Below are 18,972 nucleotides of genomic sequence, written 5' to 3' on the forward strand. Positions count from 1 at the left end.
GGCCAGTAGAGGGGAGTGGATTCCGTGCTCACAGATTTTCTTCTTTCCGCGTTGAACTTTTGTTTCATTTCTTTTGCCGGAGATAGTTACAGCGGGAGGAAATTCTCTTTAAGGTTATTGTCAGTTGACGAAACCCCGCCGGGACAGCAGTACTGCAGTTTTCTCATCTAGTGTGAGCATAATCGTTTCCACTTTGTGGGGTTACAAGGAAGGTTGAGTTAGTACATGTAAATAATTTGTAAAGGTGTCTAGGTAATAGTTTACCCTGTTGAAATCATGTCTGTTGTTAGCATTCCATCGGTGGTGATCTGATGGGAGACGGGGATTCCGCCTTTGCATCCTCAGACCAGAAGCCATTTGTTCTTTTACCTCCAGCTGTCTTAGTACGAAACCCGGCCTCAGCTGGGGGTTCCTGGCTTTTCCTGGGAGCTACGTGGGCTCAGCTGAGAAGGCAATGGCACCTCACTCCAGTACTCTTGCCTGGAAAATCCCATGGATGGAGGAGCCTGGTGGGCTGCCGTCTGTGGGGGTCGCACGGAGTCGGACAAGACTGAAGCGACTTAGCAACAGCAGCATGTGGGCTCAGGAGACCGACTCAAAACTATTCTCCTTCCGAAATTTACAGCCCTGAAGATTGGGATTCCACTATCACACAGGAATGGAATCTTTTCTTCCACCCTGTGTATTACCTTTTCTTGTCTGTGAAATGGGGACGAGTTCAGTTCCCAACTTTGCGTGGAGAAGCAATGAGACCTGCTCATTTGGCTTCGAAAAATTTTGAATGAATACCCAGAACACACTTCATATTCATTTGTCAGAGGTAAAACTCTTTAATCTCAGAGCGCCCCTCCCAACTCCCGATCCCCACCCCCGACTCTCTCCCCTACGCCAGGGCCGGAGAGTGAGGCCCCCTGCCCCCCACTTTGGGTGGACGAGGGCCCTTTAAGGCACCTGTGGGGGTGGGGGAGAGGGGCGGGAGCTGGTAACGTCCTGGATGCAAGGACGGGTTTGATTGGCAGGCAGTTGTGGGATGTAACCAATGAGAGGGTGTCAGACGCAAGAACCGGATCAGGCCATCCCTGAAGGGGCCAGAGGGACAATTGTCGGGACTTCGGCGAAAATCAACCCCGGCCCCAGTAGTGTAAAGAACATAAATTTACCACCACAGACCAATCCTGGGCACAGGAGGAGTTGGCTACGCCCCCAGGAGGCTAGAGCCAATCAAATGGGGGAACTCAAGAAGGGTTGTTGAGTCTCTAGGGAGATTGGTCAAGCCCTTTACAGTGTTCAAGTCAATCAAGTGAAGGAGCTGTCCATTCGCTATGCTGAAGGGGAGGACGATTACCCAATCCTGGAGCTTGACTCTTTCGGGAATGGAGCCAACGCTTTGCGAATTAGCCACGCCCCGGTCGCGGAGAGAGCCAATTCCTTACTAGAAAAACTGTCGCTGGGCAGCAAGCAGACAGACCCAATTCGGAAACTGGATAGGCCCCGCTCGGCGGCGCAGTTGTCGTCGTGGGCTGGAAGGGTGGCGTGAATCTGCAGGGACTGGTCAATCCTGGTGGCCCGGGGGGTGGGAGGCCGGTCCCGGATCTGACTCGGATTGGCGGGCCCCGGGGGCGGGGCAGGGGTGTAGTGTAGGAGTGGGACGGACGCCGGGCCGGGTAGCTCCCTGGGCCTCAGTATTTCCGCTTCAGCTTCTGGAAGTCGCTGGTGTTGAGCCGTGGCCGCGGCAGGTCCCCGAAGACCTGAGTGTCCTCGGCCTCCCGCAGCACCAGTGCGCGCATGCTCGCCGCGATACGGTCCAGGTCCGGCGAGGAGGGCTGTGGGAATGGCGACACGGACGGGGTCAGAACCTGCACCCCAGGGTTCCAGGTCCTCTCCTAGCACTTTGCCCCTGCGACGCCTACGACCTGGCAGGCCCTTCATCCTGTTCTGCTCCGTTTAGGGCTCTGCTACCCAACTTAAGGCACCACCTCCTCCAGGAAGCCTTCCTGCCCCTCTCCTCCCCGCATTCTCAGCCTGGTCCTTTGTGCACGCACAGCAGCCTGTCTCATGCCGTCCTTCCAAAGTGGAAGTGCTGCCTGGGTGCTGACCATCAAGGCTGTGTGTACCCAGAGTCTCATGTCTGAGGACCAGGTTTGGGACTCAGTCATGTTCGAATCAGGCTTCTGCCAGCCACTAGCTGTCAGCAGGGATTTTATCTCCCTAGGTTTCTGTTTCCCCTCTGAAAAATGGGGCAGATAGCAGGGTGTGGGCCAATCACCACAGTGATTGCTAAAGAAAGCTGAACGACCGAGTCGCCAGGGCTGAGAGAAGGAGCCCTCTCCCTGCCAGTCTCCACCAGGGAGGGGTCTTCATTCTACCTGCAGCCCTAGCACCCAGTGTCACCTTCCTTCGGGCCCTGTCACCCTCGGCTGGGCCTGACGCCCAGCAGAGTGAGAGAGGCCACAGACAGAAGCCGGACTCAGGCCCTCTCGGAGGCCAGCCCAGGACCCGGCACTCAGGCCTCAGAGATTCAGTTAATTCTGTTTCCACCAACAAACAAGGATGGCAGCAGCCAGTGAACCCTGCCAGTCTGTAAAGGGGGCCGCTGAGTGGCATAGGGAGGGGGAACCACAGGACCCAAGGCCTCCTCCCTCCAGAGCTGTCTTCCAAATGGAAGCGGGGTTCCAATCCCAGCTGAGTCTTAGGAAGTCATGTGCACCCTCAGTGCCTCGGCTTCCCTTCTGCTTCAGAGCTTTAGTGGTGGGCGATGAGGACCCACCCAGGCCAGCCCAGGAATCTGTGTAGGATGGTGTGGGAGGAATGGAGGACAAAGGAGATGGCACAGACTCCAGGAGGGGCCAGAAATATGAGGGGTAGGGGCGGAAAGCAATCTGACCCCACTGAGCCACAGTTTCCCCATCTGGAGGGGACACCAAAACACCCGCGCCCTGCCCAGATCAGGTATTCTATTAACAGAGCTGTTTTGGGAAGGAGAGGCCACTCCCTCTCTACAAGGCTACAGTGTAGTTAAAAGCTGCAGGGTTCTGCCCGAGAACCAGCCTTACGAGAAGGAGGGGCAGATCAAACCTGGGAAATGTGGCATCCATGTCTGAGGGCTTCCTGGAGGAGACGCCTCTGAGCCCTTCCCCACACCCTCCTCCCTGCCTCCCCCACTTGCCCCTCACCGGCCCGTTCTCCTCATCAGACGACCGAGCTTCTGTCCTCTTCTCCTTGAAGGCCCAGACGGGCACGGACACAGGCAGGGACTTGGCGTACTGCTGTGTGGGCAGGGCTGAGGCCGGGGGCACCGAGTAAGCTGGGGGGCCAGCGGGAGTCTCCTCGCTCAGGCTGCCATCTGGGAGAGAGTGTGGACTCCAGGCTCTGTCCTCGCCTTGATCCCAGTTGCCCTCACCCCCGACTCCGGTGACAGGGACAGCCTGCAACACTCACCGTCTGTGCTCTCGGGGTCTGATTCACAGAAGGGGGGTAGGTCCTGCAGCGTGGTGTCCTCGTCCATCACGAAGAGTCCTGTGGGTGGCGTCAGAGGCCTGGCCACTTGGTGCCTGCTGCGCTCTGAGCGCTCTGGACTGCGGCCACTGCCACTACCTCTCCGTCCCTTGCACTGGCCAGGCCCTCGCAAGCCTTGGGGCTTCGGGAATAAGCCTCGGGCCTCGCACACCTTTCCCCTGGTTATCTGGCTGGCCTTCGGCAGAAATAAATCTTGTTTCTGTCTATCTGGTATCTCCCTGGGTGAAAACAACTGGTTGGATGAACACAAAATCTGTAAGATTCACTTGGGATGAACTGACTCAAAATATAGGCTGAGAGGAAGACGAGATGATTGTGATCCCTGTTTGACAACCAGGACCGATGGTGCAGAGATGAACTTACTTGCCCTTAGTCTCACCTCTAATAAAGATCTGAACCTACGTCACCTGGCTTCACAGCCTGAGCCCTTAACCCCATGGGTTTGTCCAGCAACAGTGAGAAAGTCAGCTGTTGGTAGTAACAGTAACAAGTGAGTAACTACTTAATTAAGCCCTCCACCCACCCGCCACTGGAGAACTCCTACTCACTCTTCAAAACCCTAATGTTACAGTCCAGTCTCTGGAAAGCATCCAAGCTCTTGTTTCCCCCACTGTAGCCAGCTGCACCCTCTGTTGTTGCTTGTACCCCTGACCCTCTTTAACTCCTGTCTCTGCTCTCACTGGCATTAGAAACCCCAAGTTTGCAAACAAGTCCTGTCCTACTCACACTCCCAGCTCAGAAGGTTCCCTCCCCGCCCGCCCCACGCCCTCCACAGGGCACTGCTTCATGCCAGGACTCTTAATTCCTTGGCCAGACCTGCAGTACCTACAGAAAAGGCCCTGAGTTGGCTTTCTCTGTACCCAGCACCCCCCAGCAGAGCTGGTCCCAGGAAATGATGAAAAACCCAGGCTCAGGGAGGAGAAATGACTCGCTCAAGATCAGAGTGAGTCACAGGCCACCCCACAGGACAAGCAAGCTGCACCCCTCCGGGAAAGCCCACTGAGGAGGCAGACTGACCAAGAGCCACCCCGGCCCCTGCTGCCTCACCTCCATTATCGCTGACGCCCAGTCGCTCCCCAGACGTCTCCGTCTCTGTGGGTTCGTCCTCGTCCTCCTCGTCTTCCTCCCTGGCAAGGCCAGGCCGGGGTGGGCTTCGCGCGGGGCTGGGCGGCTGCGGTGCTGCTGGGGGTACGGGGGGGCGGGCTGCGGCGGCCGCCCGGTGGGCCAGGGCGATGTCGTGGAGGCAGCGGCGGGCAGCCTCGGCCAGGGCCCCTCGGCCGTGGGCTGCGTAGGCGCAGGGGCCTGGGCGGGGTGGCGGGGGTGGCGCAGCTGTCAGCAGCACCAGCTCCGTGCCCGTCCGGGCCCGGAAGCGCTCCGCGGCCCCCACCACGGCCTCCCACAGCTCCTCGGGCCGCCCCGACGCCATTCGCGCCCTAGGGGCAGAGCAGGACAAAGGAGGCTAAGGCCCAGCAGACTTCACTGTCCACCCAGCCCCACGTGTCCACCAGGCCCTGGACTCCACGCCCAGCCCCGCTCACCACCTGATCCCAGCTGAGCTCATCTCCCCCTGCAAGCTGACCCCTGCCCTCCGTTTCTGCAGGACTCCTCTCCATCCAGACCTCCGGGCCCTGTCCTGGGCCCCCGGCCCATCCTCACCCTGTCCCCTCAGCCCCCGACTGTCCTCTTAGCCCTGCCCTGTCCAGCATAGGAGCCATCAGCCACACGTGACTGAGGAGTACTTGAGATGTAACTGATCCAAAATGAGACGTGCCAAGAAGGTGAAATCCACACCGGACTGTCAAGGCTTACTTAGCACAAAAAGGTAGCATGTAAAATCTCTCATGAGCAATCTGAAGTTATTAAATGTTGAAATGATGACGTTTATTTATGCTGGCTAAGTAAAATAAGAGGGTAAAAGTGAATCTCATCTGTTTTCTACTTTTTTAATGTGGCTCATAGAAAACGTGAAGTTAGACACATGGCTGAGATCATATTTCTGATGGACTGTGCTGCCCTGCACCATGGCCCCAGCCTCCAGTCCAGTAGGCACCCAGGCCCCGGGCTGAGGGGTGGGGGTGGGGGGCGGGTCCTTCTAGCCCCGGAGCTGACCCTGCTCCAGCACCCCCTGGACAAGGTCACAGTCCCTCAGCCCAGTACCGGAAGGCCTGCCCCGGCCTCACATACTTCCAGACTCCTGAGGCCCCAGGCATTAAGTCCAGGTAAACGACCCCACCCCAAGCCTAGAGCACTTGTTCTCTGTGTACTTGTCACTCCTGCACCCGCCCCTAGCTCGGGGCGGCCCCTCCCCATCCACAGGCTCCTGCAGTGTCTGAACGATCCCCATTCTAGCCCAGATCCCTTTGGGAGCACTGCTCGGATGGATCCACATCCACTTCCCCAACCAGTGCGGGAGGCCCTCGAGGGCAGGCCTGTTGGATTCACCTCTGAGACACCAGCCTTGCCTGGCACATGGCAGGTCTCAGAAAGCTGGGGTTGAGCAGAAAATGGGATGCCGGCTGCTTTCTGTACCTGGGCTTTGCCCACAACGTCCTTGCACTTCCAGCAGGTCCTCTGATAGTCTCCCCTGATCCCTCAAGATGGATCAGATGCCTCCCCTTGACCCACAGTGCCCTCAGCTACCTCCATTACAGCTCTTGTCACACAAGCTTGTGACAGCTGTACCTCTGGCTGCCTCCTCCATCAGACTATAAGCCACCCGAGGTCAGGGATCTGTGTCCCCAGGACAAGTTCGCTCTAAGCAGATGACCTGCTTGGATGCATCTTCTTACAAGCGGAGAACAAGGGACCAGAAGCCTGACTTCCTGCCCTGACTGCTGTGTGACCTCGGACCACTGAGCGGCCTTCTCTGTGCCTCACTGTTCTCTCCCTGTAAACCAGTGGTTGAGCTAGGGCTGCTAGGCAGCTGAGGAGTCTTCCCAAAGAGGCAGCAGGCTCCTCCTCACTGGAGGGATTCAAGCAGGACTGTGATCTAGCCTTCCAGGGTCGTAGAAGTTAGATTTCAATTCGAATCCTCTTTGTGACTCATGATCAGAGAGACCAGTTTGCTGAGCACTTGCTCCGTGCAGGGACTCTGCATCGGTCATGATCCCTCCTACCTGACCTACAAAGGTGGGAGCTGTTACCTCACAAACGTGACAGTCAAAGCTCACGGAGTCCAAAGCCCTTGCCGGAAGCCACAGGCAGTGAGAGCACAACCACTGCCAGTCCGCACAGACCTGGGAGCAAGTTTATGCCGCACCTCCCACGGGCCAGGCAGGACCTGAGCCTGTCATCCAGCCTCATGCCACCCTCTCACCACCCCTGTGAGGGTGGAGCTACGATCATCCCACTTTACAGTTGCAAACTGAGGCCGGGGGAGACTCAATGTCTTGACTGGGGTCAATGTCTTGACCGAGATGGAGGGCTGGGACCTGGATCGGTCATCCTGGATCCAGAACCTGTTCTTAATCCTAAATGCCACCCTGCCAATCTTATGAGGAAAGATTTATGACTTCGTAGTCCAGAAGGGAAAAGTGAGGCTCAGGAGCTTAAGGCACTGGCCAAAGGCGCACAGCTAGAAAGGGCAGAAGAGAAGAGAAACTGTGGTCTGCTGGACAGGCTCCAAAGCCCAACCGAACTGGGAGGTATCCAGGGTCTCACAGCCACTCCTTGGGTCCCACTTGATGGAGAAAACTGAGGCTCAGGGCAGGAAAGTGAGTGGCCCAAGGTTGCACAGCCTGGTAATGCCAGGCCAGGGGGCTCTTCCTTGGGACACCAAGGTATGGCTCCTCTCCTAGAGGAGATCTGAGAGCAGATCAAACTCCGAGAACCTGGGAAGACCTGGAAAGAGTCAAGTGGGAGTGAGCGGGTCACGAGAGCCCCACACATACCTCAAAGAGGAGGAGACCGACTTACGCAGACCCTTCTGCCAAGGCTTGGGGATCTTGGGGCGGGGGGTGTCTCTGGCATTGGTTACCTAAAAGGACAGTAACCAAGCCAAGTACCGCCCCCCACCCCAGGAGAGTCTCCCACCCCTCCAGGTTCCAGAGGAAGTCCTGTTATCTTCCACGGAGCTGATAGATGGAAGACCCCCTCTCCCTCCAAATACAGGTATTTAAGATTAGGGAAGAGTCGGACACGACTGAGCGACTGAACTGAAGATTACGGAAAGAGGGAGGTAGGACCTGTCCCCCATAGGGGGAACGGACAGGTAAGGCGACTGGCTTTTTAGGATGAGGTGGGGGGTGAGGTGAGGAAAGCGACTCCAGGAAGAGATGAGGAAAGAGGAAAAGTCTCCCAAGGAATGAAGGATGCTAGCATGCCAGCGAAGTCCCCCCCCATCACCTGTCAAACTGGAAGTAAACCCCTTCCCCGGCCCAAGGTGGGAGGAACTCGGGGATGCACCCTGTGGCCTGGGGCAGGTGAATGTCCGGGGTCTTTCTCTACCGCTCACAGAACTCGCTACTTGGTCCGGGGGCTCAGGTAAAGACCCACTTCGCTAGGAAGCACACAGGAAATCCCGCCCAGGTAGGGGCCAGGACCGGAAGTCCCGCCTTTGGACGGGTGAGGGGCGCCCCGCGGCCTCACCGAGTAACCCCCCGACCCTGTGGACATGGTCCACGTCTAAGTCAAGAATCCTAGTGGGTCTGGAGACCGGAGGATAAGGCTGTCCAAGCTTTGCCTAGGGTCAGACACAACGGTTCCCACGGCCGACACCTTTCCAGCGCTCAGCGTGAGGTCACTGGGCGATCTCTGCCCTCTGATTAACGCAGGCTATACCCTTCCCACGAGCGGCTCGCCCACCCAGCGCCCCTCTCCTCCGGACGGCCAAATCCTCCCCACACCGCGGTTCACAACGCCGCCTCCACTCACGTGCCCGTAGCCAGCATGGCCGGCCCGGCACCGTCGCCGCCCTCAAAAGACATGGCGGTACCTTACGTCACTTCCGCCTATTTGGCCCGCCTCCACCTTGCACACTCCACCTCCCTAACACCAGACGCCGGAGACCAACATGGCGGCACGGGTGCTTCCCCGTATCCCAGTGGGGCATTGGCGACGGCAGAGTGTCCATAAGAAAGATGGTGAAAGAAAGAATTCAACTTTCTCAGACACAAACCCACATTTCGATTTGTCCCCCCAAAATATCGGGAAAATGCTACATGCACACTCAGGACTACAGTATACTAACTCAAGCGAGCTGACGTCCCTCATACACTAATAACCTCTTCCACAGAACTAGTGGAAAGCAATGTCCATTAATGACATGGCAACCAGCCAGCCATCCTTTGTCCATAACGTACAAAGGCTCTCCAGCCCATCCCCCTTCAGCACCAAGACTGGCAGAGAGCCAACATGGCAGCCTGTCTTGCTTCAGTTTGCCCAGTTTCAATATGGCGGCTCAGGCCGATTTCCACGGTGACTTAGGAATTCTTCAGGGATCCCTCCGTTTCCGGGGAAACTGATGGTTTCATCCCTTTAACACGAGTCCTTCAGGGCCTCTTGTGATGCACAGCTTCTCTCACCTTTTCTTTTATCCGTTTCTTCCAGGACCCTGCTTTCGCGCCCCGCAGAGAGATGGGACTGCCCCGCATTAACATGGCCTCAGCTCGCCGGCCTTGGCCGTGCCCTCGAGAAAAATGGCATTCTTTTGGCTTCGATGCCAGCATGCAATATGGAGAAAGGACTAGGCCTCTCGGAGCCAGGTTGATCGAGGGGGTGGAGTTCCTGGACCCGCCCCCTTGTTTACTTCGTGGTTAGGAATGCAGTACTGCGCCTGCGCACTGGCCGCTCCGCCTCTAGCATGTGACTCAAAACCTCGTGTTTCAAACTCAACCACCCCATTCTGGAAAATGGTTACACCCACTCCTGCTCTAGAACAGATAGGGACGCTACCACTGTCTGGGCCTGCAGGGAGTGTCCAATCCGGATGTGACAGCACGCTGACCCGGAAAAGGAGGGGGCCGGGGCAGTGGGGCCTCGGCCGCGGCTATGGAGGGAGCCGGTTACAGGGTAAGTTGCAGAGACGCATTCTTTCTCTTCTGTCGATGAGAAACTTCCCCCTCCGGCGACCTGCTTCTTTCTCGGGCCTTGCAGGGATTCTGGGAGCCCGGCACATCCTTAACAAGCACACCATTCCCTTAATAAACGCGCTGTCACCCCTTCCTTCCACTTCCCAGGGAGACTCATATCGTTTAGCTCCGCCCCTTGGGCTGCTGAGGCGCTCTTCTGGGCCCCGCCCTCTTTGGAATGCACTTTTGTCCTTCCCAGTCTTCCAGGGTCCCAGAGAAGTCTGGTCGGTATTCAGGCTTCACCTCCCCGACCCCCATCCCCTAGGTAAAGGTACCTCGGGGTCCCGCCTCCTGGTGAATAGCTCCTCCCCTGAGTCTGTTCCCATTGGCTCTCTTTGGGGCCCCGCCCCCTTGGGCCCGCCTCTTAATGGTACCTGTTCGCAGGTTGTGTTTGAGAAAGGAGGCGTGTACCTGCACACCAGTGCCAAGAAGCACCAAGACCCGGACTCCCTCATCGCCGGCGTCATCCGTGTTGTGGAGAAGGTGGGCCAGGAGAGAGCAGGGCTTGAGCAGGCCCAGAGCGGGATGGAGGGCGGCACCTGTAGGAGTACAGTGTGGAGGTCAGCGGTGGAATCTTAGGAAGGAGAGGTGGCTTTCTAAGGCTGAGAGTTCAGAACTGGGAAGAAGTTTGGAAATAGGCTTTGGGGAGTTTGGAGGGTAGCCTCTCCAACCCCTCTTTCCTTCCCACAGGACAGTGATGTTCTCCTGCACTGGGCTCCTATAGAGGAGGCTGGAGATTCCTCCCAAGTCTTCTTCTCCAAGAAGGTAGGCTTCTCTGGCTTCCCCTTCTCCGCTTGCTTTTTTCTAGGTCGGAGCAGTCGAAAGCATTTGAAAGACTTGAGTAGAATTCCAGACCTACCACTGGGGCATGTATGAGCCTGGTTGGGACTGAAGTTCTCTCTGCCCCCGGGTTTCCTCTTCTCTGTGAAATGAGGCTGAAGAGGCCCATTCACGGAAAGAAAGCAGACACCATGCGACTTGTGGCCGTGGAGACAGCGCCTGCCACCTCACCCTCTTTGCTTGTTGGGACAGCCCTGCCAGGGTGCAAGAGGACAGCTCAGTCTGTGGATTCAGGTTCCAGGGGCTCTCAGCCCATATGGACTTGAAAGAGCATGGGAAAAGGGGGCCAGCAGAGTACCAGTCACACGTGTCCTTCTCATCAGGAAAAGCAAGAGATTTCCCAGAAGCCTTCCGTATTGGTTAGGAGTTGCATTTGGGTGTTCATAAATGAAACAGAAATGCCAATGGCCTAAGCAAGACAGCAGCTCATTTCTCTTTTTCTACCAAGCCCAGAAGGCAGGAGTATAGATTCATGTGGTATCAGTGACTCAGCTTCCTTCCAGCTTTGCTTTGTAATCCTCAGCATATGGCATCTGTCCTCAACATATCGTTGTGGTCCAAAAGGGCTGCTGGAGCTCCAGCCTTGTTAACTGTTTTTGTTCACTTTACATGTGTATCTCAGGTGGGCAGAAGAGCTCTACTCATCGTGATTACTCAAGGAGGCATGCTGCTAGAGCAACCACCATCCTAAAGGTCTCCATTTCTAGTGGTAGAAGATCTCTAGAAGACTTGCCCTGACAGTTCAGTGGTCTGTCTTGGAAGTGATATATCCAGCCCTTTGGCCAGAACTAGGTGCCTGTCTCCACTCAGCCAGTAGAGTTCAGTGAGCTATAATCCATCCTGATGTGTGCCCGCGAGATGGACAGCTGCAAACGTTTGACACGGAGCGCTACTAATTATCACTGTTTTGTGTAAATGTTGGCAAAAGTATAAAATTCTTGAGGTTACAAAACAGAGAGCAGAAACTAACCAGGGGCCAGTTTGGCAGCTTGTGGGCAGCTGCCTGTGCCGTTCCTTGGCCTTCCCTTCATGGCATCCAGAGGCTTGCCTGAATAGGAGATTCACTACTGCTGGTGCCTTTTTATCAGGAGTTTCCTGAGCTGGGTGACCCTGAGGGCAAGTGTGGTGCCCTCTTTCTGCCTCCATTTCTTTTTGTTCAGTGGGGCTACCTTCCAGGGTGGCCTCAAGGCTCAGATCTGGAATCTCTGAATCCACAGTCCCTCAGTCTCTTTTCCTGTCTTCCCCCAAGGACACCAGTGGGGGTGACTCCTGCACCTCTGAGGAGGAACCGACCTTTGACCCCGGCTATGAACCCGACTGGGCTGTCATCAGCACCGTGCGGCCACGGCCCCGCCAGTCAGAGCCCACGAGAGGTAGACTAACCTGGTGCCCGGGCTTGGGGGTAGGTGGGCAGGTGGAGACACATGACTTGCCCTCAGTGGTCATGGCTCCACAGGCTTTGCTGCCCACAGTCAAGATGGCCACCCACACTGGCCTCCAGTTCCTGGAGAGTGGGTGGGGGTGCAGGGTGGTCGCCAGCCCATGTCCAGCATGGCCAGCGTCTCCAGGGTATGCAGCCTGGTCCACTCCTACCCCGGGCTCCCTGATTGACTGTGGGCACTCCCATTTAAGTCCTGCCCCTGGAGTCTTCCAGGCTGTGGGGCAATAGTCGCAGGGTGACAGGGTAATTTAGGCCATCCTGGAGTCACACAGGGGGCTGGGGGCACCAGAGGAGGTATCTAACTCTTGGGGGATGGAGAATCCTTCCAGGAAGAGATGTTGCCAGAGCCCGGCTCTGGGGGATGCGTGAGTGGTTTCTCTCCTAGCAGACAGGGCAGCTGGGGCAAGGCCAGAGGTTTGGGGCGCTGGGAAACTACAGCCTTTTGCTGTGGCTTGAGTGTAGTGTCTGGAGAGAAGAGAGGGTGGGAGGTGAGACAGATGGGGCGCAGGGGACAGACCTGAGGAGTTGAGGGGAGCCCGGAGAGATTTTGGAGCAGGCACATGTCTCCCCCAGGCTCCCCTTGTTTTCCTCAGTCCTTTCCTGGAGGGCCTGGGCTGATGGGGTTGGGGGCCAGGCAGGGAGGCCTCTCAGGAGATGTCTGAGCCCCTCCCGCTCCCTGTCCCCTCCAGGTGCAGAGCCCAGCTCCCCCCGGGGCTCCTGGGCCTTCTCGGTGAGTCTGGGGGAGCTCAGATCTATCCGCCGTTCCAAGCCGGGCCTCAGCTGGGCCTACCTGGTGCTGGTCACGCAGGCCGGCGGCTCCCTGCCTGCCCTGCACTTCCACCGCGGGGGCACCCGCGCCTTGCTCCGCGTCCTCAGTCGCTACCTTCTCCTGGCCAGGTGAGCCTGGTCCCGGGCCGCAGCCTGACCCCTCGGAGCTGGGAAGGAGATAACACCCAGGCTGATTTTCAGGGCAGAAAAAGAGAATCGAGGGGGGCGTGGCACGTATAACCCTGAGATAAAGGGTAGTTTGGCATTGGGCAGGACCTGGGCCCCAGGTCATGGAAAGAGTTGGTCTCCTTTCCCTCAGAGTTCGTATTACCTTCTGCGGGGACCGGGGGCAGAAAGCGCCTCTAGCCCACACCCCAGCACTTCCTGGGGCTGTCCCTCCGTGGCCTGTGCCCCGGTCACCCTAGCTGGGCGGTGAGAGAGCCTCGTTGGCCAGCCCTGGGCCCCGGGCCGCCCCTGGGGTGCAGTCGTGGTCTCAGGCCTGGGATGGGGGTTCCCCATGGGCTGTTAGGACGCTGCCTGGGGTCGCCCACATGCCCTGCCACCCCCCCACCCCGTAGCTCCCCACAGGACTCCCGCCTCTACCTCGTGTTCCCCCACGACTCCTCGGCGCTCTCTAGCTCCTTCCATCACCTCCAGCTCTTCGACCAGGACAGCTCCAACGTGGTGTCTGTGAGTCTGCAGGGCCAGGCCGGCAGGCATGGGCAGCGCGGGGTGGACCGTGCTGGCGGCTGGGCTGTGACCACCCCTCCGCCCCATCCCCAGCGCTTCCTCCAGGACCCCTACTCCACCACCTTCAGCAGCTTCTCTCGTGTGACCAATTTCTTCCGGGGAGCCCTGCAGCCGCACCTGGAGGGGGCCTCCCCCGACCTGCCCCCGCCCCCGGACGATGAGCCTGAGCCCGGGTTCGAGGTCATCTCCTGTGTGAGTATCCACGTAGTCGCCGCTGCTCTCGCAGCCACCATGGGCACGGGCCGCGTCTCCCCAGGCTCGGATCTTAACGGTGCCTCCCTCACCAGGCTGATGGACGGGCTGTGCGGGAGGCGCTTGTGGCCGCTGCACCTGGCCTATGTTTAATGGGGGGGGCTTCTCACTGAGCCATGTAGGAGGTGCTTCCAGCCCTGCATGTTCTGTGTGTCCGACCAGCTGAGAGAGGCTCTGAAATGCCTTGGAGGGTGGCCAGGGGCAGGGCTGGGGATTTCTGGGCGGCCTAGGCCCTGGGCTCACCTGCCTCGCCCCGCGTCCCCCAGGTGGAGCTGGGGCCGCGGCCGGCCGTGGAGCGGGCGCCTCCTGTCACAGAGGAGGAGTGGGCTGGCCACGTAGGCCCCGAGGGCCGCCTGCAGCGGGTTCCAGAGCTGAAAGCCCGCATCTTCTCAGGGGTGAGGAGCCCGGTGAGGGGATAGGGCGGGGCAGGGCGGCGGGCAGCCAAGGGGAGGCCCCTCTGAGCTGCCCTCCACCTCTGTCCCCAGGGTCTGAGCCCCAGCCTGCGGCGAGAGGCCTGGAAGTTCCTCCTGGGGTACCTGAGCTGGGAGGGCTCGACAGAGGAGCACAAGGGCCACGTGCGCAAGAAAACGTGAGTGAGGACACATGGCCCCTGCCCTGCTGGGCTCAGCCCCTAACTGCCCCAGCCTCCCGAGTCCACTGGAGGTTTTTGATCAACCGCATATCCCTTGACCAAAGGGATCAGGGACATCAACCCACACATAGGAGGATGGAGGCAGTGGGCCCGTGTTTGATGCCGTTTTCATCCCTGGGCCATGCCGTATCACCGATGTGCAGCGGGCTTCCTCCCCGCCGTGCGGCCATCTCTCCTGGCTTATCTTGTGCCTCTGCTGGGTGTTCTGGTCCCTGCCCCTGGGGCTCTCTCTCCACTGGGGCTGACAGACTGAGCAAAAGCCCACAAGGGTGTCCTGTCTCCCGAGACACACCGTGGAGGGGAAGCGCAGCGGTGAGCTGGGCTGAGCCCCGCGGGGTGTCCTTACTGCTCCCCTCTCCCCTGTCAGGGACGAATACTTCCGCATGAAGCTGCAGTGGAAATCTGTGAGCCCCGAGCAAGAGCGGAGGAACTCACTGCTACACGGATACCGCAGCCTCATCGGTGGGTGGCGGTGGGGATGGGGGTGCCAGGCCAGAAACGAGGTTGTCTAGGGGTGAGAACAGTTTGGGGGCAAGCAGGGGTGAGTGGCCAGGATGGTGAGGCGAGGTGCAGGGGGCGCTCCAGGCTTTCTGGGTTCAAATCTGCCCTCTATTCACTGAGAGATCTTGGGAAGCGATGTGATCTCCCTGGGCTGCCGTGTCCCCACCTGTTTCTGTTTCGGTGAGTGTGGCTGGGAGGGCGTGGCCAGTCCATGAGTGTGAAGTGCAGCACCTCCCGTGGGAGCGGCCCAGATGGTCTCTGGAGGGCCCACAGTTGCCTAGGCGTGCTGGCGGCTGGCAGGGGCTGGACCCCGCTCCTTTCACACCTTCACTTTGTCCCTTGTCCCCGCAGAGCGGGACGTGAGCCGCACCGATAGGACCAACAAATTCTATGAGGGCCCCGAGAACCCAGGGCTGGGCCTGCTGAACGACATCCTCCTGACCTATTGCATGTACCACTTTGATCTCGGTGCGTTGCAGTCCGGGGCGGGGCTGGGGGCTGGCCTTGAGGGGGCCGGGGGGCACTGCAGGCCTGGGCTGGGCCCTGACCCCTTGTCCCCCCAGGCTACATCCAGGGCATGAGTGACCTTCTCTCCCCGATCCTCTACGTCACCCAGAATGAGGTGGATGCCTTCTGGTGTTTCTGCGGCTTCATGGAGCTCGTGGTGAGCCTCAGGGCAGGGGTGGGAGGCAGGCCCCTCACAGGCCCCAGGGGCTTTGGCTCCTCACAAGGCCCTCTGCCCACAGCATGGGAACTTTGAGGAGAGTCAGGAAACCATGAAGCGGCAGCTTGGGCAACTCCTGCTGCTCCTCAGGGTGCTGGACCCGCCGCTCTGTGACTTCCTGGGTACGTGTCTTGGCTGGTGGGGCCTGGGGTGGTGGGGCCACAGATGACATCCAAACATGTGGACGTGTGGATGTGGTCCAAACGAGAACCACCCATCCAGAACCCAGAAGTGATAGGTAAAAGCAGGACTGCAGTTTGCAGCAAAACCTCGATAAATGGAGATGTGGGCACCCTCCCTGTCCGCCATGTCCCCGCTGCCCAGTGAGGTGGCTCCTTCGTGCCCTGTCAGTTACACTTTTCAGATTAACGACCTGGGCCTGGTTCCTCACGACTCCCAGCTCCATCTAGCTCTTATCTGCACTCACCCCTGAGCCAGGGATTGGATACTGGTTCTTTGGGCTCCTGAGGGTGGGACTGCTGCATTTTTGGCTTTAAAACTTGTCTGCATTTCTTGTTCACTGTAAAAAATGCAGGAAATTCAGGGAAAGGAAGTTGAAGTTGCTGTTGCTAGAACTGTTCTTTTGAACGCAGATGGTGATAAATAGGCTAGTTGATTGGTGGACATTTCTTCACCGAAATTTAGGGTCACACTTGGGAGGGGAGACGTAGCTGGTCTTACGTCACTGAAGAGAAAACTAAGGCTTAGAAAGCACACACCACTTTCAGGGACATTAGGCCGTTAGCTGCCTCTCTGCATCATTTGGAAGTTTTCTAAACCATCAGTTTTATCAACTACATGGTGTTCTGTTCAGTTTAAGGATGTACAAGAGTAGGTTTAGCCTGACCTGCCGGACATTTAGGTTGTTTGTAGTTTTTCACCATGATAAATCTGTATTTATGGATAATGCCTTTAAATTCCAAGAAAGGATTTCTATCCTCACATATTTTTACATCTTTTGAAACGTTCGTCCCCATCACTGCTTTCCTGGAATGGTCTGTCTGTCTGCGTTTTGCTAGCAGTGTACACCAGGGCCCGGCCGCTCACAGCCCTCCCCGTCAGCTTTGGATGTTGTCCAGATTGTTATTCCTCCTTTGAATGGACTGCTGTTACTGCCTCCCTCCCACATGAGAGTGGAGACCAGGGGTGGCTCCTCACATCTGGAGCCTGGAAGGCAGGATGGGAAGGGTTCCTGCTGACTGGAGCAGCTCCCCCCACCTTCTTCCCAACCCCACCCTCCACCCCCAGGAGCTCTCCATCCACTTGCGAGACTGGCGTGGGTTCTTACCACCAGCGTGACTTCTTAGAGTCCAGTCCGAACGTCGGGTGCCCTGTGAATTAGAGTGGGATTGGGGTTGATAGAGAGCATTGCCCCTCCCGCCACTGTCCCCCGCTCCAGACTCCCAGGACTCTGGTTCTCTCTGCTTCTGCTTCCGGTGGCTGCTCATCTGGTTCAAGAGGGAATTCCCCTTCCCGGATGTCCTCCGGCTGTGGGAGGTGCGCCAGCTGGGTTGAGGGGAACAACTGAGGCAGATAGACTGGTGGGCGGGTGGGGAGGTTGGTGGGAGATGGGCAGGGCATGGGGCTGACCCGGGTGGGGCCTGGGGTGGAGGCTTTGCCAGTGAGCGCCCCCCCCCACCCCGCCCCCGCCTCGGGCACCGCCAGGTGCTGTGGACAGGGCTGCCCGGCCCCAACCTGCACCTGCTGGTGGCCTGCGCCATCCTGGACATGGAGCGGGACACCCTCATGCTTTCTGGCTTCGGCTCCAATGAGATCCTCAAGGTGAGACCCTGGCTCCCTCCCAGTCCCCTCCCCTGGAGGCACATCAGTAGGGTGTGAGCTCCGTGGAGGTGGGCACCTCCCCTGTGCCAGTCCCTTTGGGTAGTGGGTCCTCAGAATAGGGTTGTTGAAAGTGTGGTCAGCTAAGCTGTGGGCACGGCGGCTGGGGGACGCCTCTGTGCGTCTCCTACCCTGTCTTATCCCCGGCTCCCTCAGAGCATGTGGCCCCTGCAGGGCTGGGCCACCCACCCCTCCCCCAGTGCACTAGTGTGGGGCGGGCCCTTCCCCTCCTTGTATGCTGTGCCTGGCAAGCAGCCTGAGAGCATGACCTGTCCTGATCCCCGGGCTCCACTGTGAACCCTAAGGGGGCCTGCCCCTTGTGTCTTCCCTCCACTGTGTCCCCAGCAAGAGGCACAGAGCAGGCGCTGGGGTGGTGGTTGAGTGCCGGCCGGCAGGCGGGCCTCACCCACCCCCTCCTGCAGCACATCAACGAGCTGACCATGAAGCTGAGCGTGGAGGATGTGCTGACGCGGGCCGAGGCCCTCTACCGGCAGCTGACCGCCTGCCGGGTGAGTCCCTGACTCCTCCTGATACACTCCCTCCAACCTCCAGGAAACCTCTGACTTGACGCTCCCTACTCCCCACCCCACAACCCTCCAGGAGCTACCCCACAACGTGCAGGAGGTCCTAGGCTTGGCATCACCGGCAGAGCCCCAAAGCCCCTCGCCCCCTGCCTCACCGCTGCCACTGTCGCCCACCCGGGCCCCACCGGCTCCACTGCCCCCGGTGGACACGGCCACATCCACACAGCCCGACAGCAGCCTGGAGATCCTGCCTGAGGAGGACGACGACGAGGAAGGCGTCGACTCTTAACTGTGCTGGGTGACCACAGCAGCCCCACGGGACTAGACACTTGATCCAGCTCCTGCCTCAGGACCCCGCCCCTGCCGAGTCTGAGGATGCAGGAGTAGAGGGGCGGGGCCCTCCACCCGTGCCGCCTCCTCTCAGCTGATTTCTTGAAACTGACACTTTCCTGTCCAGGTGGCCTCGAGAGGGTGGAGTAGGAAGGCCACCACGCTGGCTTGGCCCTGGATCGGGAGGCAGGTGGTGGCAGCTCATGGTCTCCCCAGACTGCTCTGCAGTCGATGTCTGACTGCTGTGACCCTTATCTGGCCAATGAGGTGTAAGAGGCAGCCCCTTGGGGGTGGGTGAGTGGTGGGGACTTGTGGAGGCAGGGCTCCCTTACCTGCCTGAGTTTTGGGCTTTTGGAGGAGCGAGGATGGGGTACTGGTGTGCAGCCGCCACGTAGTAGATGAACTGGGGTACATCCTGGACCTAACTCAATGGGAGGGCGTGTGGAGCTGCTCGCTCGGGCCCTGCCGACCAGCTTCTTGTTATGAGAAAAATAAACTCGTGTTTCACCCACTGTCGGCTGGGCTTTTTGCTACTTGCATAAGGATCCATCGGTGTCCTTTACAACTGTGGTGGGCACTATGATTACCACCATTTACCAGTGGCGCTAAGCGGTGTCCATCCTGTACCTCCTACTACCCCAAGTGGAGCCCCACGGCGCAGGAAGGAGGAGGCCCTATTCCAGGGCTCCCGGACAGGCGTTCTACCGCGAAGGCTCCCGGTTCTCCTCCCTGCGAACTAGGGAAACGACTGAGCCAGCGAGGGGGCG

The 18,972-nt window shown here is 58.7% G+C and overlaps 2 protein-coding genes and 1 long non-coding RNA gene across 6 annotated transcripts; 2 read left to right on the forward strand and 1 right to left on the reverse strand.

Moving 5' to 3' along the window:
• LOC108638007 lies at positions 29-804 on the forward strand. The gene is made up of 2 exons (XR_001919542.1): positions 29-172; positions 376-804. It is a non-coding gene; the product is annotated as an uncharacterized LOC108638007 (long non-coding RNA).
• On the reverse strand, positions 807-9,253 carry AKT1S1 (AKT1 substrate 1). Of its 4 annotated transcripts, none has more exons than XM_018062826.1 (5): positions 9,039-9,253; positions 4,564-4,949; positions 3,439-3,516; positions 3,174-3,343; positions 807-1,823 (listed from the first exon to the last, which is right to left on the reverse strand). In XM_018062826.1, exons 2-5 carry the CDS (start codon positions 4,940-4,942, stop codon positions 1,680-1,682), a joined length of 771 nt encoding a protein of 256 aa, XP_017918315.1. In that variant the 5' UTR covers positions 4,943-4,949; positions 9,039-9,253; the 3' UTR covers positions 807-1,679. The 4 variants fall into 4 exon arrangements, with proteins under 4 accessions (XP_017918315.1, XP_017918311.1, XP_017918314.1 ...); XM_018062822.1 differs by lacking the exon at positions 9,039-9,253 and adding an exon at positions 8,389-8,456; XM_018062825.1 differs by lacking the exon at positions 9,039-9,253 and adding an exon at positions 7,861-8,373.
• On the forward strand, positions 9,359-18,721 carry TBC1D17 (TBC1 domain family member 17). The gene is made up of 17 exons (XM_018062814.1): positions 9,359-9,525; positions 9,969-10,067; positions 10,275-10,349; positions 11,674-11,797; positions 12,555-12,762; positions 13,212-13,323; positions 13,417-13,575; positions 13,902-14,030; positions 14,121-14,224; positions 14,655-14,749; positions 15,140-15,256; positions 15,352-15,452; positions 15,535-15,634; positions 16,912-17,009; positions 17,178-17,294; positions 17,774-17,860; positions 17,952-18,721. The coding sequence occupies exons 1-17, from the start codon at positions 9,505-9,507 to the stop codon at positions 18,162-18,164; spliced, it is 1,959 nt and encodes a 652-aa protein (XP_017918303.1). The 5' UTR covers positions 9,359-9,504; the 3' UTR covers positions 18,165-18,721.

This window comes from Capra hircus, chromosome 18 (assembly GCF_001704415.2).
Source record: "Capra hircus breed San Clemente chromosome 18, ASM170441v1, whole genome shotgun sequence".
Lineage (NCBI taxonomy): Eukaryota > Metazoa > Chordata > Mammalia > Artiodactyla > Bovidae > Capra > Capra hircus.

Bases quoted from the DNA above. Each gene is read 5' to 3' on its own strand.
- AKT1S1 (XM_018062822.1), bottom strand. From the start codon at position 8,441: ATGTCTTTTGAGGGCGGCGACGGTGCCGGGCCGGCCATGCTGGCTACG. The intron at 4,950-8,388 runs GTGAGTGGAGGC...CTCTGCCCCTAG, and splicing joins GCCATGCTGGCTACGGGCAC to GGCGCGAATGGCGTCGGGGC. The intron at 3,344-3,438 runs GTGAGTGTTGCA...ACTCTCTCCCAG, and splicing joins AGACCCCGAGAGCACAGACG to ATGGCAGCCTGAGCGAGGAG.
- TBC1D17 (XM_018062814.1), top strand. From the start codon at position 9,505: ATGGAGGGAGCCGGTTACAGG. The intron at 15,453-15,534 runs GTGAGCCTCAGG...CTCTGCCCACAG, and splicing joins GCGGCTTCATGGAGCTCGTG to CATGGGAACTTTGAGGAGAG. The intron at 17,295-17,773 runs GTGAGACCCTGG...CCCCTCCTGCAG, and splicing joins GCTCCAATGAGATCCTCAAG to CACATCAACGAGCTGACCAT.